We start from the raw sequence: 24,557 nt of genomic DNA on the forward strand, positions 1-24,557 counted from the left end.
AGGTCAGCGTCCAATTTAATTATGGATTTCTTAACTCCGAGTCCAGGGCATGCCTAAGAGCCAGAACATAAAATCATTCTTTTCAGTAAGTCTTGCCAAGTCTTTAACTCCTCAATGAGTAGTTATGTTCAAATTACAGTTTTTATTTTCTCAGATGGAGCAATTATGAATACAGAGAGGTTCAGGGAGCATCCCTGCTATATTTAAGAGGAAGAAACATTCTATAAAGCTGCAGGTGAGGGTGAAGCAATGGGATGGGCAAGGTGTGGCAAGGTGGCAAGCTGCTGCCATGAACATGAGGTTCTTATGCACTGTGGGCCAGGTCCCTACCTGGGCAGTTTCCAAGGCCAAGCACATGGGTGTTAGACACTCTCTGCCACACTGGGTTCTCCTCTGAAGCTTTGCACTTGTGTGACCTAAGCCTCAGATTCCTCGTGTCCAAAGTACAAGTGATGATTTAGCTCAGAGGGTTATCATGGACATTAAATAGGATAAAGCATAGAAAGCATCAAGAGCCGTGTGACTGGGACCTCCTGGTGGTTCAGTGGTAAAGAATCTGCCTGGCAATGCAGGAGACACAGGTTCAATCCCTGGTCTGGGAAGATTCCATGGGCCACGGAACAAATAAACTTGCTTGCCACAACTACTAAGCCCTGTGCTCTAGAGCCGGGAGTTGCAATTGTTGAATGCTACAACCACTGAAGACTGTGAGCTCTAGAGCCTTTGCTCTGCAACAGAGAAGCTGCCACAGTGAGAAGCCTGCATACCACAGCTGGAGGGTAGCCCCTGCTTGCAGCAACTGCAGAAAAGCTCACATGGCAACCAAGACCCGGCACAGCCAAAAATCAACTAATTAATTAAAAGAGTCATTTGACAATGGCTGTTCACATAGGGTTCCTTCTGGGGCGGGGGGCACCTGTTGGTTTGAAATGACACAGTGAATAGTAACTGCCCCCAATACTTGCAATCTTTTACGAAGCTGAAGTCTCATGAGAGACCAGCTAGACAATGAGGCATGACAATCAACTACAAAGTCTGTGACAATGAGAACGAGCAAGAAGATGGTTGGGGTCCAGGAAGGGCCTCCTAATGCAATCTGGGGTCAGAGGAAAGAGTGGAAATTGGAGGGGAGAAATGCTACAATCAACAAAGCCTAATTAGAATATGCAGAATCATAGATGTTAAAGCTTGGATTGCCTTCTTCATGGACTAGCCCAAATATCTCAATTGAAAAGGGAGGTCATTGATCTTTGCCTCCAAATTGAGCACTTGTGTGTATACATTATTCCAAGCTCAGAGAGGTGATGAACTCAAGGACTAGAGTGACCTATCATGGGTTTGTACCCAAGTGAGCCCAACTCCAAAGTCTGTACCTTCTGGTTCATTCCAGGAGACCTCCACTCAAGGATACACCAGAATCAGGGGAGATTTTTTAAAATACTGGTCTCTAAGCTTCACTCTGATTGAGCTGGATCACAGTCTCTGGAAGTAAGACTCAGGAAACATCATCTTAAAAAGAAGTGCTTCCCAGGAGATTCTGATGTGCACTCCTGGTTAATATAATAACTATCCCCAACTATAGGCCCCAGGGAAAGGCACTCTCTGCCTGTGACCTGGTACCATATACAAGGTTGTTTACTGCCAATGAGCTACTAAGAAGTGTGGACAGGACTTCCCTGGTGGTCCAGAGGTTAAGAATACATCTGCTAATGCAGAGGACATGGGTTTGCTCCCTGGTCTGGGAAGATTCCATACGTCAAGGAGCAATGAAGCCCTTTCTCCACAACTACTGAGCCTGCACTCTGCAATAAGAGAGGCTGGAGCATTGCAGCTAGAGAGTAGACCCAGCTTACCACAATTAGAAAAAGCCGCACGCACAGTAACAAAGTCCCCAGCACAACCAAAAATACAAGTAAATAAATGCATTTTTTAAAAGTGCAAATATCCTGAACTTCTGATGTCTATACTATGGTAACAAATATAACTGAGAGCTAAGAAGCCATGGAGCTTGACAGGCACAAGTTAGCAGTGGACAGACCTCCATTTAACAAGGTGGGTTTGACAGGCTGAGCTGAACTGGACACTCTTGAGCCAGTTTACTGGGGGCAAGTGCCACGTATGTCAGCTCTCAGGTTGCCCATCCCAGTTTCACTTTCTTTCTTTTCAATGCAAGAGCACCTTCAGTCCAGGGCGAGCCTTGGGGAAAGGAGGAAGGAGCAAAGAGGCTAGCTGGGCTTGCAAGTTTTGCCTGCATTGCAGCAAGAGGCCCTTGATCACCCTCTGGTTACCAGGACTCTCTCCAGCCATCTGCCTGCAGCACCTGCTCCTCCCGGGCCAGCACACATCTCAGACCAAAGACAGAAGCCGGGGCCTTGGGAAAATAAGTGTGCACTGCCCTGCTTGTTGGCTGATCATGTTCAAGCCAGAGCACAGTGACTTTGGGGGGACTGCTTCATCTTTTCTGCAAATATAACCACACATGGCTGTGCAAGCATGTGTGTGTGTGTGTGCACGTGCGTGTGTGTGAACACACCACACTCACCTGGGCAACAGTGTCACCAGTCAATCAGCCGGTTGCTGTGCATTTTCATTACTGGAGAAAGTCGCTTAAAGGAGGGTCGCTGGGTTCACGCTGCCACGTGCTCTCAGCATCACAGCTTAGGTTGGGGCATCTGCTTCTAGTCTCTTCCATGTGCTCTTAAATCTGCTTCATTTCTTTGATTTTCTGCCTCCAGGTTTCTCTTAGGAACTAAATGGAAGTTGACTTGAAGGTTTCTGGGTCGATATGGAGGAGATTTGGAGCATTAATCTGATTTCTGCCCCCAGTCCCTGTCACTTTATTTATATATTTATTTATCTGGGCTGTGCTGGGTCTTCATGGTTGTGTGGGCTTTTCTCTAGTTGCAGAGAGTGTGGGCCACTCTTCACTGTGGTGTGCAGGTTTCTCGTTGCGGTGGCTTCTCTTAGTGTGGAACACATGGGCTTCAGTCGTTGTGCCACATGGGTTCATGAGTTGCAGTTCCTGGGCTCTAGAGCACGGGCTTAGTTGCTCTGAGGCACGTAGGATCTTCCAGGACCGGGAATCAAACCCTGACTCTTGCATTGGCAGGTGAAGTCTTTACCACTGAGCCAACAGGAAAGCCCATTGTCACTTTATTTAAATGAGTTTTCCTGTCACACAAAGTTTTTGCTTGCTTTTTAAAATCATCATCTTAATATTTGTGTTCAAAGAGAACGAGATTTTCTAGCTTTGCCATTCCTCAAACTTCTGCACAGACTCTCTCTTCCTTTCCATGTGTGTTTGGAAGACAGTTACTTCCCTCCTGAGCTCCCCAGTTCCCTGTAACACCTCCCCAAACAGAGCCACACGCAGTACAGGCACGCTGCTGCTAACTTTCTGTTTTCCAACCTCTTTCCCCAGAGCAGAGGTTCTCAGCCAGGGGAAATTTGGCCTCCTGGGGGACATCTGTCAATGTCTGGGGATATATTTGGTTGTCACAACTGAGTGGCAGGTAGGAGGGCATCTGATGGGCAGAGACGAGGGCTATTGCCCAAAACCCTGCAACACACAGAACGGTGAAGAATTACCCACCCCACAGTGTTCCCAAATGTCCCAAAATATCAAACGTGCTGAGTCTGAGAAACCTCCCTTCAGAGATACGTGTCAGCAAGCTTGCGGTCTGCCTTCCAATTCTCAGAGGTGACAGTTTACCAGATGTCCTGCCACCTGGAACATGGGTCCTCACGGGTCCATCTTCTGACATCAAAGTCTCCATTTCTAGATTATGGATTGCCAAGGTCAGTGCCATGCACTTTTGGATTTCACTGTGCCTGACACGGAAAGGAACAAATTTCTCTTAGTACTAACTATATACAAGCAACTGCTACATCTCAGTTTCTTTCTTTTTTTTTTTTTTTTACATCTCAGTTTCTTAACATTATCTTTTTCCTTTCTGTTTTCCCAAAGTCTGATAGAGGTCAGAGAATCTCCTGTGTGGCTCTCCTCCTAAGGGTGTCTCTAGATCCAAATTCTTCTGTTTGGTGCTACTGCCCTCTTAAACACGTGGCCACTGAGGTCACCATGGAAAGGAAAGAAAGACCATCAAGCAAGATGTTTTAAGAGTGGGGAAAGAGGCCTGTATCACTTCTGTTCCCATTTAACTAGAATCTAGTCTTAAGGTTTAAATCTAATTCCAAGCATGCCTGGGAAATGCAGTCCTCAGAGATGCCTAAAAGAATGCAGTAAAAAGGAATGAAATTGTACCATTTGCAAAACACGGATGGACCTAGAGAGACGGTCACACAGAGTGAAGTTAAGTCAGAAAGAGAAAAACAAATATTGCATATAAACACACACATGTGGAATCTAGAAAAGTGGTATAAATGATCTTACTTGTAAAGCAGAAATAGAGACCCAGATGCAGAGAAGAAATTTATGGGAAAGAGAGGGGTGAGATGAATTGGGAGACTGAGATTAACACACGCACACTATCAATACTATGTATACAATAGATGACTAATGAGCGTCTGCTCTGTTCAGGGGTCTGTAGTGGCCTGAATGGGAAGGAAATTCAGAAAAGAAGGGACGTATGTATAACATATGGCTAATGCATTTTGCTATATAGTAGAAACAAACTCAACATTGTAAAGCTACTATATTCCAATTAAAAATTAATTTACAAAAAGAATAAAGGGTATGTGCGAACATCTCTGCAGTTTCTTCCAGACCTCCACCCCACTCAGCTCCAAGGTTCGGCATTTCCTGATTTAGCCCTCCTGCAGGGGTGGGCTCTGCTGGGGTCTCACAGCATAGACACTTGGGAAATCAGTTCTAGATTCTCCAGCTTCTGGCTCCTGCATCAGCGTCCCTTCCACTAAAACTACAGTCAATAGAAACGGCCTTCTCTCTGACATCAAGACTTCCATTGGAAGATATCTGCCCAGCTAGATGTCAAGAAAGAACCGAATGAATAACCACTATGTTGGGCAACGTCAGTTACAGGCCCTTGTCATCTGTGAAGAACCAGCTGAGAGAACTGCGTCCCACAAATCCATTAGCAGTGAAATGCTTTATGTTCAGACCTTGTTTTCACATTCACACAATGCTAAATATATCCTGGCAGAATGAGAGCCAACACCCAGCCAATTGCCTCTGTGGCCGGAACTGTGTCCTCCTCTCTAATTTGGTCATTAGTATTTGCAGTGGTCAAGCGTTTGGACTCCATTTCTTTTGGCCCCCAGTTTCCTTAATGTAGACCCCCCCCCCCCACCATGACCTGTTATTATATCCACAAAGAGGACAAAGGCAAAGACTTTGGACACTGTCAGCTCACTCCTAGAGTCCTTAATTCCTTTTCTGCTTAAAATTCTGGTAATCGACCAAGTCTGTCATCTGTTTCCTCAAGGGGCAACCTGGTTTCACCCTGAGAAAGGAGGGTAAAATGTCCTTGGACTGATTTAATTTTGAATATTGAGATGAATGACTATGCCCTCACGGAATGCTTCCAAATGATGGAACAAAACAGACTCATTAAACAATTTTTACTTTCTTGCAAAATGAGAGAAGTATGCTTAAAGTGCAAATGTAGGGTGGACAAATCAGCAGCTTAGGGTTATCTGGGGTAGTCAAAGAAAGCTTCGTATAAAAGGTAATGACTGAATTGGGTTTTGAAGGCTAACTAGGAGTTCTCTGGATGGAGGGAGTGAGGGGAGGGGTCAGAGGAGGATATTCTGGGCAGAGAGAATAGCATATATCCCCTTTTGTGAGATAAACATTCATCTTTTTAAATGAAACTCCTAAATTCAGGTGAGTAAATCTTCCCCTTTCTCCTTTGCCTTTTGCTTCTCTTCTTTCCCCAGCTAGCTGTAAGTTCTCCTCAGACAACCACTTTGCCTTCTTGCATTTCTTTTTCTTTGGGATGGTTTTGGTCACTGCCTCTTATACAATGTTATGACCCTACTTCCACAGTTCTTCAGGCAATCTATCAGATCTAATCTCTTGAATCTATTCGTCACCTCTACTGTATAATCATAAGAGATCTGGTATAGGTCATACCTGAATGGGCTAGTGGTTTTTCCTACTTTCTTCAACTGAAGCCTGAATTTTGCAATGAGGAGCTCATGATCTGAACTACAGTCAACTCCCAGTCTTGTTTTTTGCTGACTGTATAGAACGTCTCCATCTTCAGCTGCAAAGAATATATAACCAATCCGATTTCAGTATTGACCATCTAGGGATGTCCATGTGTAGAGTCATCTCTTGCATTGTCAGAAGAGGGTGTTTGCTATGACCAGTGTGTTGTCTCGGCAAAATTCTGGTAGCCTTTGCCCTGTTTCATTTACCCAAGGCCAAACTTGCCTGTTACTCTAGGTATCTCTTGGCTTCCTACTTTTGCGCTCCAATCCCCTATGTTGGGGCTTTCCTGTTAGTTTAAATAGTAAAGAATCCACCTGCAATACGGGAGACATGGGTTCGATCCCTGGGTTGGGAAGATTCTCTGGAGGAGGGCATGGCAACCCACTCCAGTATTCTTGCCTGGAGAATCCCCATGGACAGAGGAGCCTGGCAGGCTACAGTCCATGGGGTCGTAAAGAGTCAGACATGACTGAGCGACTAAGCACAGCTCCTATGATGCAAAGAACATCTTTTTTGGTGTTAACTCTATAAGGTCTTGTGGGTCTTCATAGCATCATTTGACTTCTTTTGGCATTAGTAGTTGTGGCATAGACTTGGATTACTGTGATATTGAATAGTTTCCCTCGGAAACAATCCCAAGATCGTTCTGTCATTTTTGAGACTGCACCCGAGTACTACATTTCAGAATCTTTTGCTGACTATTAGTCTTCTGCTGACTACCATTTCTTCTAAAAGATTCTTGCCCACACTAGTAGATATAATGGTCATCTGAATTAAATTTGCCCATTCTCATCCATTTTAGTTCACTGATTCCTAAAATGTCAGTTAGGGTCCCCTAAAATGGATTATTCCAGCCACTCACACTTGAGTGTGAATCAAATTTACTAACTCTCTTTATTAGGAACCAAGCTTACAACCAAGTTGCAGTGATCCCTGGCCAACAATTATTTTGCAAGTCTCCCCGTTCTACTTGAGTTGCGGTTCTGACATCCATTTATCTTTCTTCTCTGCTCAACTCACCTCTTCATTGCCCAGGTAATTGTTCTGTTCTTTCCCGGACCACTGTGCTAGCCTCCATCCTCGCCTCGCTGGCCTCATCTCCAAACTCTTCTTCAATGAGTCCTCTATATAACAGCAAGGATGACAACCCATCCTGTCATTCCAGTCCCCGACTTGCCATATTTTTGTGGCTAAGCTAGCTTCCAGGGTTCCTAATGATCAGACCACTGTGACCGTCCCAGCCCCATGTCCATCCACACTGACCTCCCTGGAGTTCCCAGATGTACCCTGCCCTCTCACTCCCTGCCCATGGCCCTTCTATCACTCCTCCCCACCCCTCCTCTCCCGGCTACAATCAACAATCCACTCATTTTGACTCAGATCAGAGACACTTCACTCAGAAGGGTTTCGTGACTGTTTCTGAGTTCGGGAAGCCTGACCTTCCTTTATGCCTCCCTAGCAGACCCCCAGCCAAAGACTGACCCCTTGTGACGTGGAGTCCTCATCTCTCCCTTGGCTGTGCTCGTCTAATCCATCAGGAGGGCAATGAAAATAGGTATTCTTTAGAAACATGCTAAATAAAGTAATACATAAAAGTTCCAGGCAAAGGATATTCTCTCAAAAAAAGAAAGATGGGCCACATGCTTTTGGAGGCCCCTAGTGAATGGCACCCCACTCCAGTACTCTTGCCTGGAAAATCCCATGGGCGGAGGAGACTGGTAGTCTGCAGTCCATGGGGTCACTAAGAGTCAGACATGACTGAGCGTCTTCACTTTCACTTTCATGCATTTGAGAAGGAAATGGCAACCCACTCCAGTGTTCTTGCCTGGAGAATCCCAGGGACGGGGAGCCTTGTGGGCTGTCATCTATGGGGTCGCACAGAGTTGGACACAACTGAAGTGACTTAGCAGCAGCAGCAACAGTGATGCCTAGCTTTGGAAGATGGAGGATTTGAAAGGCCACTAGTCATGGCAAAAGATGGATCTAAATTCAGTCTTGCATCCTGAGTACCTTCTAGCTGAACAAGCAGATTCAATTTCCTCCTGCAGAGAAGCCTGCCCTCAATCAGTCTGATATTTTTTTTTTAAATGAAAGTTAAAGTGAAGTTGCTCAGTTGTGTCCGACTCTTTGCAACCCCATGGACTGTAGCCTACCAGGCTCCTCCATCCATGGGATTTTCCAGGCAAGAATACTGGAGTGGGTTGCCATTTCCTTCTCCAGGAAAGCTTCCCAACCCAGGGATTGAACCCGGGTCTCCTCCATTGTAGGCAGACTCTTTCTCATCTGAGCCACCTTAGTTTCAGCACGTAGGATCTAACTGCCTGACTAGGGATCGAAATCAGGCCTCCTGCACTGGAAGCATGGAGCCTTAGCCAATGGACCATCAGGGAAGTCCCACCCCAGTATCCTTGGGACCAACCCCCCCCACCCCATTACATGTTTCAGCAGAGCTACAGCACTGTAGATGACCCTTTCTTAAAGTTTATCTTGCATGAAATTATTATTTCAGTATATTTTCCTGGCCAGATTGTAAATTCCATGAGACTAGAGATGGGGCTAATTTGTTCATGGTGACATCACTCAACCTCACACTTGAGCATTAACTAAAAACACTGTTTGAAAAAGTACACACAGAATGGCTTCAACTCGGGTTCTTCAAAAAATATTATTATTTGCAAAAAAGGATCAAACATTAATATAATTATTGATTCTTAAGAGATACCTGTGTTGAATGCTTGATGCCAAGAGTGGCAGATGTGGTCCTTCACTTGCTGGAAGATTAAAGGAGACAAGAAGGTGAATAATGATTCCAGGTGGACAGAAGGCAGGGGTCAGATGCAGTCATTCCTGGGTTCATGCGCCAGGCCTATCGGGACCTTCTGCCTGGTGCTGAGCTATTTGCTGAAGTTGTTAGAGCTTTAGTTTCCTCATCTATAGCATGTGAACCTATGCAGGGAGCTGAGAGGCAGCATATTAAAAATATCCAACAAGAGCCTAACACGGGAAAGTATTTGATATATTTAACTGGTACAATTATGTTAGAAGGCAAATATGATTCATGGTGTTATGATTTCATCATCCCTGGAGAACAGGACGGGAGAGAAGATGGTAGAGAGAGAGGGGTATGCTGAGGGGGAGTCCCCTCTCCCATCTGAACCAAAAGCAGAATTTACAATGTGAGCAATGAGAGTCCCTTGGATTGCCAAGAGATCAAACCAGTCAATCCTAAAAGAAATCAACCCTGAATATTCATTGGAAGGACTGATGCTGAAGCCGAGGCTCCAATACTTTGGCCTCCTGATGCGAAGAACCAACACATTGGAAAAGACCCTGATGCTGGGAAAGATGGAGGGCAAGAGGAGAAGGGGATGAGAGAGGATGAGATGGTTGGATAGCATCACCAACTCAATGAGCATGAGTCTGAGCAAACCTCAGGAGCCAGTGAAAGACACGGAAGCCTGATGTGCTGCAGTTCATGGGGTCACAAAGAGTCGAACATGACTTAGTGACTGAATAACAACAGAAGACAAGAAGAAACAGCTCAGAGAGGTGAACTGGCTTGCCCAAGCTCTCACAATTCACCCATGGAAGAATCTGGCCTTAGCCCTACTGGGTTTTCTTCCTCCAAATCTGGTGATGCTGCCTGTATGACCTGCTGCAGCCACAGCCTGTATTCATTCGGTATGTGTTTATTTTTTTTTAATATTTATTTATTTGGCTGCATTGGCTCTGTTGCGGCACCTGGACTCCAGCTGTGGCTGGTGGGCTCAGAAGTCACAGCACATGGGCTCAGGTGCTCTGTGGGTTGTGGGATCCTTGGTCACCGACCCAAGATCAAACCCGCATCCCCTGCACTACAAGGCAGATTCTTAACCACTGCACTGCCAGGGAAGTCCCTTGGTGTGTGTTCATTGAGCATCTGCTGCATTGGACCCTGATGACGCAGTGAGGAAACGCAGGGTGGACTGGGAAGGAGGGTACCACCCTCTCCTTTCCTAGCTGACACCTCCCATCATGCCTTGACTCTCTGGAGAGGAGCAAGGCATATGAAAGCAGGTACTATGGAATAAAGCAGCTCTTCACTAATGAAAAGGGTGGTGCATAAATAATCAATACTGTAGACTTCTGCATGAAAAGCCCATTTCCACTGATTTATATCCGCTTTTAGAAATAACCTGTACAATTATATTGCATCCATAAGCAGACTGATGTAATGGAAAGCCCATCATAGCCTGGGCACCATTCACCAACCTACTATTTAGTCCCCAGGATTTTAAGGAAATTAGATAATCATTTAAATGAGACTGCTGAAACTGTTTGGCAGAGAGGGAGAGGGAGAACACAACAGCGTTTGCCAACTTAATTCTCAAAATAGTAGAAGGTGGACTTCCCTGGTGGCACGGTGGATGAGAATCTGCCTGCCAATGCAGGGGACACGGGTTTGATCCCTGGTCCAGGAAGATCCCACATGCCCTGTGGGGTAGCTTGGCTCATGCGCTACAACTGCTGAGCCCTCCAGAGCCCGCGGGCCGTAACCACGGAGCCCATTGGCCACAATTACTAAGGCCTGCACACTCTCGGGCCCACGAGCCACAACTAATGGGCCCCTGTGCTGCAGCTACAAAGCCCATGTCCCTAGAGCCTGCGTTCCACAGCAAGAGCGGCTACTGCAGTGCGAAGCCTGCACGCCACAGCTGGAAGAGTGGCCCCCACTTGCAGCAACTAGAGAGAGCCAAGGAACCAATGGAGGGACTTTCCTGGCGGTCCAGTGGTTGAGACTCTCCCCTGCATTGTGAGGAAGGAGGCTTCAATCCCTGGTCGGGGAACTAAATCCCACCTGCCACGGAACAACTAAGTCCACATACGACAACTAGGAAGTCCGAGCACCTCAATGAAAGATCCTGCACAAGACGACGAAGATACCAACTAAGACACAATGCAGCCAAATGAATACGTAAATAAACATTAAAAAAATAATAATAATCCAGTGAGGTCTCATTTCAACTCAACCATGCCTCCAACATTAACTGAGCACCTGTGATATGCCAGCAACTTGGATGGACACCAAGGGCAACAGAAATGATAGCATCCCACAAGGTGGGAGTTGAGGCTGCCATTTTTGTCCACCCTACATCACCATCCTTGTGCAGAGCCTGAGACAAGGGAGGTGCCTGATGTTTATCTGATTAGTGAACAAATCAACAGCAGTGTCTCTCCTTACGGCATCCTAATGAGGTGTTAATAGTAATAACAAACGTCCATGTCTTACCCTCATAACTCTGGATCCCCACAAGAGGGACCTGAAGATGCTGACAACAAGGAGCAAGGGTGTATTTAGAGCAAAGGGTACAGAGAAAAGAACCCATCAGAAATGGAGCAAGAAGGAAAAACATAAAGAAGACCACAGTGCATCTGGGAGAGGGGAGATTTCCACGTGGAAGTCAGGCCTGTGCCTCAGTTTCCCTCCACATGCCCACCCCCGACAGGCACACGCCTGCCACCAGTGAGGGCGGGGCTGTCAGGCCACAGAGCTCAGTACGGAAGGACCTGCAAAACCTCGCACATGTGTGCTCGTGCTGGGTGAGCACCGCGCCCTTCGAGGAAGATGCCGCCCTTCACTTCTCAGTGATCCGAACAAAAAGGGGCCGGCATTTCCTCTCAAGGACGCACGTTCCTCCGTCTGGGGAAGCACCTTCTAAGGGAAGCGGAGGAAGGCAGGCTTTCACACTGGCGGCCGGCCTGTTCCTCTGGGGCACAGTCATCTGCTCAGGCAGCATGTCTTCTGTGATCTCTGCCGGTGAGCACAGGACCAGCGAGGCTCAGGGCAGCAGCACGAAACAGATCTGGGGGAAAGTTAGAGGCCTAACCGTCTCCCAGCTGGGGCTTTTGATCTCTTTCATCCTGATATTCTCAGATTCCAGGATCTCAGCCACTCATTCACTCAACAAAGCCTTCCTGAGCATGTGCCCTGTGCAAGGCGCACCCGCGGGAACCAATCAAACATTCACCTGCCTGGGTGGAGCAGACAAGCCCAAGCCCTTTCTCTGTGGCTGATTAACCGAGGGGCTTCCCTGGTGGCTCAGTTGATAAAGAATCTGCCTGCAATGCAGGAGGCCCAGATTCTATCCCTGAGTTAGGAAGATCCCCTGGAAAAGGGCATAGCAATCCACTGCAGTATTCTTGCCTGGAGAATTCCATGGACAGAGGGGCCTGGTGGGCTACGGTCCACGAGGTCACAAAGAGACATAACTGAGCAAATAATCCTTTCACTCTTTCAGCAGCTAAAGACGGGTGGGGAGTTGGCATCAGGCTGAGTTAAAATGCCAGCTTGGCCCCTGCCCAGCTGTGTGACTTTACAGATACGGCTTAACCTCTCTCTAAGTTTCTTCAGCTGTCAAAGGAAATAAGAAACTGTTTTGTGGAAATGGATGGAATCCACGTGCATCAGTGGTTTAATAGAGTATCTTGATGTAAAGCAGGCATTCAGAAATGTGATTTCAGGGACTTTGCTGGTGGTCCAGTGGTTAAGACTATGCTTCCACTGCAGGGCATGCGGGTTCAATCCCTGGTCTGGGAAGTAAGATCCCACATGCTGCACAGTGAAGACAAAAAATAAAAATAAAATGTAAAAAAAGCATGATTTCAAATGATGAGTATCACACTTTTCACTTGGAAAAGTGAAAAAAGTGCTCCTTGGAAGTAAGATTATGACCAACATAGACAACATACTAAAAAGCAGAGATATTACTTTGCCAACAAAGGTCCGTCTAGTCAAAGCTATGGTTTTTCCAATAGTCATGTATGGATGTAAGAGTTGGACCATAAAGAAAGCTGAGTGCCGAAGAATTGATGCTGTTGAGTTGTGGTGTTGGAGAAGACTCTTGAGAGTCCCCCGGACTGCAAGGAGATCCAACCAGTCAATCCTAAAGGAAATCAGTGCTGAATATTCATTGGAAGGACTGATGCTGAAGCTGAAACTCCAATCCTTTGGCGACCTGATGCAAAGAACTGACTCATTCAAAAAGACCCTGGTGCTGGGAAAGATTGAAGGCAGGAGGAGAAGGGGACGGCAAAGGATGAGATGGTTGGATGGCATCCCCGACACGATGGACATAAGCTTGAGTAAACTCTTTGGCGATGGACAGGGAGGCCTGGCATGCTGCAGTTCATGGGGTCTCAGAGTCGGATACAACTGAACAACTGAACTGACTGACTGACACATTTCACATAATCATGGATTTTAAACATTTCAATTACTCCTATGCCTCACACACTAGATCCCATGACCCACTGAGGGTAAGGACTGAGTTTCCTTCGTTTTTGTCCCTGCGGCACACAGAGGCCAGCAGAGCGGAGGGCTGAATAAGGGACTAGCAGATAAAATAACAGACACCCAGATCCCACTGCCCAAGGAGGCAGAGCTCTGAGAACGAGGGGAGCCCTAACGTCTGCGTCTCTCCACCATGTGGCTCTTCCTCCCCCGGGCAGTGGAACGACCCCACTTCTTTCAGTGAAAAGAAAGGGAGTGTGCCCCAGCTTCCGAGGAAAAAAGGCTTCCTCCCGACTGTGAGTCACTGGATTCCTGACCTTCAAATAGAGTCTGTCAGACCCTGAGCACTGACGGTCAATTTTATGTGTCCATAGGGCCCATCCATGGTACCCAGATAGACAGTCAAGCATTATTCTAAACATTTCTGTGAAAGTATGTTTCAGAGGAGATTCACATTTAAATCATGATTTGAATCATGGGTAAAGGTTATTCACCACACCGTGGGTGGGCCTCGTCCAATCAGTTGAAGGTGTTACAAAAAAAAAAAGACTGACACACATATTACCCATCCTTCCCACTCTAAAGAAGAAAGAAGTTGGTCGTTCGGTCAACAGATGGCCTTTGGACTCAAACTGTAACTCTGCCCTGGGTCTCCAGCTTACTAGCCTGATCTGCAGAAATTGGACTTGCTGGCCTCCATATTCACATGAGACAATTCCTTAAAATAAGTCTATCTCTCTGTCTCTTTATACGTGTGTGTGTGTGTGTGTGTGTGTGTGTGTGCATGTGCACATGTAATCTTATTATCCTATTGATTCTGTTTCTGTGGAGAATCTGAATACACCAGGCACACGTCAAGTGTCCCCAGTTGTACAAGGAAGTATCAGGATATCACAATATAAGAGAGCATAGCGAGGACTAAAGGAGGCCTCCAGAGTGATCTCATCCAATTCTCTTTCTAGACGTTGAGAAACCAAGGCCCAGAGAGGGCAATTATCTAGCTCGGGGTCACACAGCGGGCTGGAGCGGAAGCCAAGCACAGGGAACATCTAAGACCCTCCACGTCCCTCCCACACAACAACACGAGGCTCTTGGAGTAACATCAATTTAATTATGTGGATAAACTCAAAGAAAAATAAGACCAGCAGAGGATTTTATTGAGCACTTTTGTGCCAAGCTCTCCGCTGCAGGATTTTATACGCTTATTTCATTTAATCTTCTCAGCAACCCTGCGAGGCAGGCATTAGTATCCTCTTTGACAGATAAGCCATGAGTGGGAGAGGGAAAACAGTTCCCCTGGGGCAAAGCTGCTGGTGTTTCTGGGGGTGGGAGGGGAAGGGGATGCAAGCTCCAGCTTCAACCCTAAATTTGAAGCCCTCTTTGCTTAAGATGCTGCAGGAAAGAGCAAGGTTGCAGAACCAGAGACACCTGGGCTCCTGGGGAAGGGGGAGTGTCACGTCATGGCAACCCTCACCCCCCGAGGATTTTTCATGCCAATGACCTTACTTTGCTGTGAATCTCTAGTTCCTGCACATGGCTCTGCACACAAAGGCTTGTTTTGATGGGAACACCTGTTCCCTAATCGCTCCAGCTGATGCTGCAGTCTCCACGGATTGTGATGTTATTTGCTAATGCACTGGGCTTCTCGGGGACTTGAAGGCACAGCCAGCGAGGGAGGCGGGGGAGTAGATTTTATTCCTTGCTTGGCAGCCCTTGCCTTGCAGGGGGTGGGAGGGAAGGTAAAGGATGGGCACGGGGCTCTGAGCCCACATAATCGGATGGGACCCAAATGGAACTGGTCCTGAAAATAGCCCATTGAGCTGTGAGCAAGTTCACCACTGAGCACCCACCAATAAGCTATTTTATCTGACTCTTGTGAAAGACAGAGATGTCTTCTTTGACACACATCCCCAAAAATAGCCAAGAAAAGAATGGAGGGGAAAAAAAAGATCTTGCGCCCGCTGTGAGCCTATTTCTGTACTAAAATCCTTTCTAAGATATAGGTATTGTCCCATTTTAGACTGGAGGAGCCTGAATTTTTACAGGGTGAATATAGTCCACCACATCACAAAGTACTGAGCAGAGCAGATATTTGAAAGCCTAGCCTTCTCTCTGCCTCATCGTTGCGGTGATGCTCGGCCTCTCCAGGTGTAACGGAATCAGACAGGCTGAGATGATCTATGCTGTTCCTCACCCCACCCCACACCAGGTCCAGGGCTTCTGAAAGGCCCCCGCTTGCCATCCAGGTGTCCATGGCGATGCCTCGCTCTCCCCCTGCTCGCTGTCTGCCATCGTATAAGGCAAGGAACCCCTCTGTGACTCAGCTCTCTCACTGCTCAGAGTTCTATATGAACATGACCAGGTACTTGGATCAGTCATCCATCCAACACACATTTCCTGAGGGTTAACCACATGTGCTGGGCATGGTGCCGGGCCCTAAGGATGTGGAGTTGAAGGCACTGGGCTCTGTCCCCAGCTGTTTGGAGCCCAGTGGAGGAAAGACAGAGATGCCTAGAGTTGACTGTAGAGAAAGCATTTGGGAGGGAGAATTTCTTGCTAGGAGATCAGAGAGCGCTTCTCAGAGGGGGGTGGCATCTGAATGGGGCCTTCGAGGATGTGCAGACAGGTACCCAGGAGTTCCTTCAGGGCAGACACCCGATCACCGTCATACCCTGTGCTCCTGTGGTCCCAGCAAAGGCCCCTGTCTGGGGATGGAAGTGTTGTCAAAGATGCATCGAACTGATCTACAACCCCTGATATGCCCTGATGTTCCAAACCATGTTCCCTGGAAAACAGTCTAAGCTGGGGATTTTCAGGTGGGTCTACTGGGGAGGTGTCAGAGGCAGAGCATATGCAGGAGTGAGAAGCAGCATGGGACAGAGGGCGAGGCTGGGCTGTGATGTGGTCACGATAAAGCCTTCGGTCAAGCCTTCGGGGGTGTGGAGCAGGGATGGAACCTTTTACCTATTACAGCAATGAACACACATACTCACCTGTGAGGTTATTAAGTATCAGCAACCCCACTCTACAGGTGGGAAAACAGGCTCAGAGAAGGGAGCAAATGAAGGATGGACCCAGGTTTTGAAATGAGCTTATGGTCAAAGGGCTTTTGAGGTTCCACATGGTCCAGGGGAAGCCCCTTACAATGTGTCCCATGACCTCCATGGAACCATATTTTTGAAGGGGCCATATGACAGGGGTACCATGTGAAGACCCTCCTCTCTGCAACTACTCTGGGGCCTGGCATTAGGAATTTGTTTGATAAATGTAGCAGCCAACCAAAGAAGGAATGGATGGGTCAACAAGAGATAAGGATGGAGGGAGCAAAGAAACACTATATGCAGCATCTGAAATGAACAGAAGTCTCACAGAACAGACGCAGCTTGCCAAGTGAGGTCTGCAGTCTTGGGGCTGCTGTCCCTGTGCAGACATTACCTCTGAGGAGGTCGGCTTGCAGTATCCAGCTCCGAAGACCAGGTTTTCCAGGGAAAGGCTAGACTGCTCTGGTCCTGTGTCTGGGCCGCCTTTCCCAAGCCAGGAGCCTCTTCCCGGGCGAGTAAAACTGTAAAGAAGGGAATTGAAAGAACTGAAAATGTGTCTAATTTTTGTCAAAGGGCGTAAAGGAAAAGATGGTGCCATTAATTCAGCCTCCTTGACGCTGTTCCTGGGGAGCCTATGAGATAAGCCATTTAGAAGAGAGAGCAGGTGGTCCTAGAAGTAAAGAACCGGCCTATCAATGCAGGAGACACAAGAGACGTGGGTTCATTCCCTGGGTCAGGAAAATCCCCTGGAGGAGGGCATGGCAATCCAACTCCAATATTCTTGCCTGGAGAACCCCATGGACAGAGGAGCCTGGCGGGCTACAGTTCATGGAATGGCACGAAGTCGGACACAATTGAACCGACTGAGCACGCCCCACAGCTCACCCCCAAGGGATGCTTGGGTGGGACATTTATGGATGCCGCCAGGACGAGTGGATGTAACTGGCACATGAGCTTTGGGGCCAAGGATGTCACACATCCCGCTATGTCTATAAATGCCCACAACCTGCCTGATGAGACGCACGGAGGCAGCGGTGACTTAACCACAGGGGAAGGCAGCATGGGATCTTGATCAGAAAGACAGGGGAGGCTCCATCTGATGCGGTATGAGCCCTACAACTACCCCTGTCATTGGTCCAACCCAGAGTGAAGTCCTTCAACCCCTAGGCCCCTCCCAAACCTCTGTTCTTCTGCGGGAGAAGGGAAAACAATATCCACCTCCACACATGACCACACAGAAGTTTCATAGGATCGTGGATGTCAAAGATTTTCACTGTGTCGACACTAGTTAGAAACTCTGTATCTGTTCCGCAGACAAAAATACAGACCCTGCTCAGCTCTGCATGTCATCACAAGATCAACGAGCATAGAGCGATGGCAACCATCCGTTTTAGGATCAAGGGAGATGAGAAAAGCCCATGTGAGTTGGTGATGGTTTAGTTGCTAAGTCGTGTCTGACTCTTGTGATCCCATGGACTGCAGCCCGCCAGGCTCTTCTGTTAGGGATTCTCCAGGCTAGAACACTGGAGCGGGTTGCTGTGCCCTCCTCCAGGGGGTCTTCCCGACCCAAGGACTGAACCCCTGTCTCCTGCATCTCCTGCAGCTGCAGGCGGATTCTGTACCCACTGAGGCCTCCCAGGGTTTAAATTCCAGCAGCAGCATTTGCCAGCCCCATGGGGAAAGTTTTAAACCTCTCTGTATCCTCATAAGTCGAAAAGGTTGATACGAGCACCTTAACAGTGGGGTTGTCTGAGGATCCCATGAGTTTAGCCAAGTGTAAGCACAATGTCTGGCAAAGAGCAATGATTCAATAAATGCTAGAAGTTCTTGTCAATAATACCACAAAATCATAAAAGCTAACATAACCATTATTCTATTTATATAGCTATTGTTGATAATACCACAAATACAATCCATTCTAATAGAATCATGTCTTGGAATTGTTTAGAACTGAGATTTGAAGCAACTCTACAGTTTAGCTAGAATGTGGATAAATGGAACACTGCAGTAGAAATGGGGAATTTGTTATGAGCTGTGATGCTCATGGCACATTCAGAGGACCGACTGCAAATTAGTCGCTAGAATAACTCATCATTGACTTCAGTGTGACCTTGAGCTGCTGAGTCTTCTCAGAGGAACTCCAGTGGTACCCAGTTGAGGGTTAAACACTGAGGGTTAAACAGACCTGAATCTGTTTCAGGGAAGGATCTTTTAAGGTTAAATTTTCATTCCACACCTGCTTCTTCCTGGCTGGATTTAACAACTGATGCTAAAACTGCTTTTTTGGAAAAACTGGAGCTTGCCCTACTTGACAGGTATTTCCCATCATCTTAAAGGGTTCCCAACCACTGTGAGTGAACTCACAGGAATCCTTCCTGCAGAACGCAGAGAACAGAAGGCAGCTCTATTTTTACCCCCATCCCTGGAGAAGCCTCAACTCTGCTGGTGAATTTCTATCTGTGCCGCTCTCTGGCAAGGCGGCTGCAGACAAACTTGCAAAGAATTATTTCTGTTAGAAGGTTAAACTTGCTACGCAGAGGCGCTGAAATAGCCCCATTAGCAGGCAGAGTCCAGGACGGAGCTCAGCAAGCAGATGGGCATGGTGACTGGGGAAGCACAGCGTGGTCACATCACCCCACCAAAATCTTATTTCCTACACGCTGACCCCAGCAGGGGATCAAGGCAATGACCCTTACCCAGCCATGAATGGAGACTGGAGTCTCCCCCACCTGCATTTCAACCCCCAGCACTGAGAAGTGTCCTGAAAAGGGACATCAGGAAAGTTTCCTTCCAGAAACTGCAGAATACAAGATTCCATCCCTAAATATCTCTCTGCTCACATGTGTAACCCTCACGCATGGGGGAGGTTTGAAGCAAGCTGATGCCACCTCTGGTCCTGCCAGGCATTTTGGATGAAGATGCCCGGGTATCATAGGACATGCTCATTATTTTTAGTTTGGTCCCTCTGTTATGGCATTCATAGAACCTCAGTGCACCTTGAGGCCATGGAGATGCTGGGACAATTCCCTGAAGAGAAAGCATGGGACCACTCAGGTGGTCCTGCTGCTACTGCTGCTAAGTCGCTTCAGTCGTGTCCGACTGTGCGACCCCACAGACGGCAGCCCACCAGGCTCCCCCATCCCTGGGATTCTCCAGGCGAGAACACTGGAGTGGGTTGCCATTTCCGTCTCCAATGCATGAAAGTGAAAGGTGAAAGTGACGTCGCTCAGTCCTGTCCGACTCTTCACGACCCCATGGACTGCAGCCCACCAGGCTCCTCCGCCCATGGGATTTTCCAGGCAAGAGTACTGGAGTGGGGTGCCATTGCCTTCTCTGCAGGTGATCCTACCCTTAGACAAACAGCCACCGGAGGAGGAGGCAGAAAACTGCATGCCAGGCACTGTACTCATGTGAGACTCTCTGAAACCTATGTGGACAACCCCCATGAGTGTCCTGGCTTAGAGACGGAGACCGTGAATCTCAGAGATGTTAGGTGACTTTTCAAATAAGGCACGGTTAGAAAGAAGCCAGGTCAGCTGAAGGCAGCAGGTCGAAACCAATCAGCTCTGAGGTTCCCCATCCATGTCCTCCCCAGGCCCCTGTCCACCTCTCCTCTGCCCCTCAGGGAGGCTCAGAGCTGAAATTTGCAGCCTAAGGGAGCTTCTCTGGTCTGGGCTGATGTCCTCTGGGCAGCTCTCAGCATCTCAGCCACATGGGAGACTCAAGCAACAAGGTAACAAGGAACCCGAAGTGGCCACCCTGCCCCCAGAACCCCAGGACGTGTAACCTCATACCTTATCAGCGGCTGCTGCAGGGCCACCAGGGCGGCGTGGATGGTCACCGAGATCACCGACAGGTGGAAATAGTCGAACATGACGGGCACCTGGTGATGCAGGCCTCTCCGGGGGTGGAAGTGCAGGCCTAGCACACGGCTGCTGATCACGGGGACCCCGGCCATGTCCCTCAGCCTGGAAGGCAGGCAAGTGATTTACATGAGTGGTGGTGGCATGTCCCTGCCTCCAGGAGAGTCCACATGGCAACCTTGCCCACACACAAACACTGTGCGCCCATTGGCTTATCCAATCCCTCCCTGCAAATAACTCTGCTAGGTAAAAACTTTTTTGCCATGATGGGAAAATGAAGCAACTGAGGCTCAGAGATGGAAAGCAACCCCCAGGACCTCACACAGCTGCTATGCGGCAGAGCTGGGCTCACATTCTGCTATCACGGATGCTGAGCTCACCTCACAGTGATGGAAAGATGACCAGATGCTTTTCCAGGCCCAACAGTGAAGCCCTCCTGGATTCCCATGCCCCAGCGTGCTCTTGTATTTCACCCATGGGCCCCCAGCACAGCACTTCCTTGGTACCACTGTGTTTTCTACAAGAGTCCTACCTCTTCAAGGTAAGAACTGTGACTAAGTCACTGTTGAATCCCTAACACCAAACACAGAATTGGGCACACAGCAGAAATCTGTCAGATATTTGTTTATCAAAAGGGATATGTGACTGAATGAATAAATGACCTCCAAAGAGCAATCGAGTCTGATCAGTTTCATCCAGGATTCCCCCTACCTTCTCTCTAGTGTTTTGTAACTGATGGAGACAGAATTCAGTTATTTGGGGGGTCTCAATATAGGAATGGCACCCCACTCCAGTACTCTTGCCTGGAAAATCCCATGGATGGAGGAGCCTGGTAGGCTGCCGTCCATGGGGTCGCGAAGAGTTGGACACGACTGAGTGACTTCACTTTCACGCATTGGAGAAGGAAATGGCAACCCACTCCAGTGTTCTTGCCTGGAGAATCCCAGCGACGGGGGAGCCTGGTGGGCTGCTGTCTATGGGGTCGCACAGAGTGGGACACGACTGAAGTGACTTAGCAGCAGTAGCAGCAGTATAGGAAAGGACTGAACTGCCTTCAATCTTTCCCACGCAGCCTTAGGGTGGGAAAGATTGAGGGCAAGAGGAGGAGGGGGGCGACAGAGGGTGAGATGGTCGGATGGCATCACTGACTCAATGGACAGGAGTCTGAGCAGACTTCAGGAGAGAGTGAAGGACAGGGAAGCTTGGTGTACTGCAGCCCATGGGGTCAGACACGACTGAGCGAAAGAACAATAACAAAACAACAAGGTGGGAGAAAACAGAGATGAACTGGATGGCATTGAGAAGCAAATGCTTAGGTTCTTATAAAGGAACTAAAAACCAACCCAAAAAATCAAACAAACACAAAACTCAGAGAAAGAGCCCTGGTGTTTAACTGGAGGGGAAGAGATGGCGTAAAGAGTCTTGTGTGTCTGTGCAGCTCCAAGGACTGAACCTGAGAGCAACTGAGGGAAGGCAAACAGGGGTGATGTGTACCTTGAAGTAAAGAGGGATGTCCTGACAGGCAGGACTGTCCAGGACAGGGTGGGATCTGTCGGGGAGAAGTGAGCTCCCCATCCCTGTGCAAGTACGTGCTCATGGGCCTTTGCAGAGCAGCAGTTTCAAATGCAAGATCAGGCTAGAGCAGGTTTCCCAGCCTCAGTGATACAGACCCTTGGGAGCTGAACAATGCTCTGCTGGGGAGTGGGGTGCAATCCTATGCATCATGGGATGTTTAGGACTATCCCTGGACCCTACCCACTAGAAGCCAGGAGCACCCACCCCCTGCCCAGAGTGACAATCAGAAATGTCCCCAGAGGGACCTCCTGGCCATCTGGTGGTTAAGACTGAGCTCCCAATGCAGGGGACATGGGTTCGGGTTCGAATCCTGCTCAGGGAACTAAGGTCCTGCATGCACGCTGTATGGCACAGCCAAAAAAATTAAAATGTGAAAAAAATTTTTTCAAATAATGAGAAAATGTCTCCAGATTTGGCCAAATTCCCTTGGGGCACACAATTGTCCCCTGAGAACCACTGACGGGGTGGACATTCAGAGCCCTTGTGCCCCCGACATCACCTGGCATGCTCCTCTGTTTTGATCCTGCTCAGGCCTAAATGGCTCCAAAAGAAGCTGACTGCCTGGGTCATGTTTCAAAGCCTGAAGTCTACCCCCAGGATGTAATAGAGATGCTTTGTCATCCCTAAACCCAATTTATGAAAATTAAAAAATATGGCATTTTCAAGTCCTGCCCAGCCTCTGGCTTCCTGTTCCTCTTAGCTAATCTTATACTCCAAGAAAACACTCTGCTCTGATGGTTATTAAGGGCTTTGTGCTATAGGGAGGAAGTGACACACGGAAATTTGCCCCACACACATCTAGGAAGCCACAGAGAGGAAGACGACACGGATCCCTGGGCCTCGCGCTTGGCCCGGCTTAGATATTCCCTCTCTTAATCCTCATAACAGACCCATGAAGTACAGAACCTGTAATGAAGCCTGTCTGAGATTTAGAAAAGTGCCGAAATGCACCCAGTGTCTCATAGTCAAGGAGCTCAGAGCCCATTGCTGAGTTACATTTGCTTTGGGCCAGTCCCTGGCATGCAGCCTCTCGGTTAACTACTATTCTGATGGCAACAAGGTAATACCTGATCATTTCCCACCTTGGAGGGCTGGGTAGGGGATGACTTCTAGGCTGAGTTTAGGATCAGTGACAAGGTTCTGTGATCCAATGGAAAGGTGCGCCAGGGAGCTATGGATGAACACCTCTGAAGGAAGAGTGTAAGAATATAGATCAGGGGGTCTTAATGAAATTAATAAAATGAGTGAATGATAGAAATCCTAGATAGTTGAGAGGGAACATGAGAGCAATAGAGACAAGGACTTCCCTTCTGAGATTATAGCTTAGAAAGAAGGATAGCTTCATATGGGGCTTCTGAGTTCCACATGGTGCTAGAACAATAAGTCCTGGGGATGGGGTGAGGAAGAGAAGATTTCTCAAGCATCCATGATCCCTCCAAAAGGTAAGCAGAAGTGATGAGAGAAGCAGGTGGCCAGAGGGCTTGGGGTACAGATAAAGACAAGCGTGAGGAAGCTGTGATGCTGAGCACAGATCCAGTGGCAAGCCCGTGGACAGGTCCTCCTGCCAGCCAAGCCACGGCATCACCATCTACATATGCATCAGCAGGTGTCTATTCTCAAAGCAGAGACACAGTCAGGTTTCTAACATTTTAGTCACAGTCCCTCTAATTCAACGCCCCATGTTATGAAAACTCCTTTAACAATCTGACACATCTCAGGGATGGGACGGTCCTTAAGAAGCGAAGCAAAGCTCTAACAGAGACTCTGAAATGTGAAGGGTTTGGGAATCGTTCCACCAGCATCAGCCCCTTGGCCACCTGATCTCCTATTTCCCACTGGAGAAGGTGAAGCATTTGCTGAAGAGGTTGTGGAGTTCTGAAGTGAGGATTAATTTGCAGAAAGTGGTCAGACTGTGCTGAGATTGTGCTAATAAAACGAATGGAAAAGAAGCACCTCCATCTTCACCTTAAGCCTAATCGGGGCGTCTTCAAGGGGGCATGCCCTGTGTCCCCTAGATTCGAAGGAACATAGGTCCTGGTGCCTGATGTGTCCTGCAAAGGTCCTCAGGAGAGAAGCTGAGGGTAGCTGGGACGGCCAAGGAAGAGTGAACCACAATGGGGTGGGAGTCCCCACCAGCGTGAGATGAGGATGAAAGTGCTGTGATCATTATCCAAGAAATAGCCAGATGCGCAGTCCCCAGAGAAGAATCTGCCAAAAGAGCTTCTGGCAAGGAGTGAACGACCCAACCATAAGAGGCATAATTATTTCAAAGAACTGAAGGGGTTGGAGGGGAGGGGAACCAGCTAAAGGGCATAGCTCCAAGGAGTCACAAGCACACCCCAAGAGTAGATAAAGCAGTGATCCAGCACCTACCCTGTGAAGTGTCCTGCCTGCAACTGAACCCATGAAGCATGACCCCCGGCGCCATCTGCAATCTCCTCCCTCCTTTCTGTGCCTGACCCTGAGAGGCCCACACAACCCACGGGGAAGGAGGCAGGAAGCTGTAAAAGAGGCTCCGCAAACCCTTTTGCCACAGTGGGAGTTTCCCACCTTGAGACATCTCGGAGCTGGGGTGCAGTGGAGCCAAGAGGCAGTGCCGATGAAAAGAAATTACATGTTGAATGATCGAGTTTGGGGAATACATTCTACTGGACTTTTTCATAACTGAAAAA

The 24,557-nt window shown here is 48.1% G+C and overlaps 1 protein-coding gene across 1 annotated transcript in view; it reads right to left on the minus strand.

The window, feature by feature from the left end:
- Positions 1–24,557, minus strand: part of FAM135B (family with sequence similarity 135 member B) — a 161,798-nt gene that overhangs the window by 64,142 nt on the left and 73,099 nt on the right. Inside the window, exons 5-6 of the mRNA XM_018058602.1 lie at positions 20,242–20,415; positions 16,842–16,968 (exon numbers count right to left, since the gene is read on the minus strand). Of these exons, the coding sequence (XP_017914091.1) occupies positions 16,842–16,968; positions 20,242–20,415 (301 nt within the window). The remainder of the gene's footprint in view (positions 1–16,841; positions 16,969–20,241; positions 20,416–24,557) is intronic.

The sequence above is a fragment of the Capra hircus genome, chromosome 14, assembly GCF_001704415.2.
Source record: "Capra hircus breed San Clemente chromosome 14, ASM170441v1, whole genome shotgun sequence".
Taxonomy (NCBI): Eukaryota; Metazoa; Chordata; class Mammalia; order Artiodactyla; family Bovidae; genus Capra; species Capra hircus.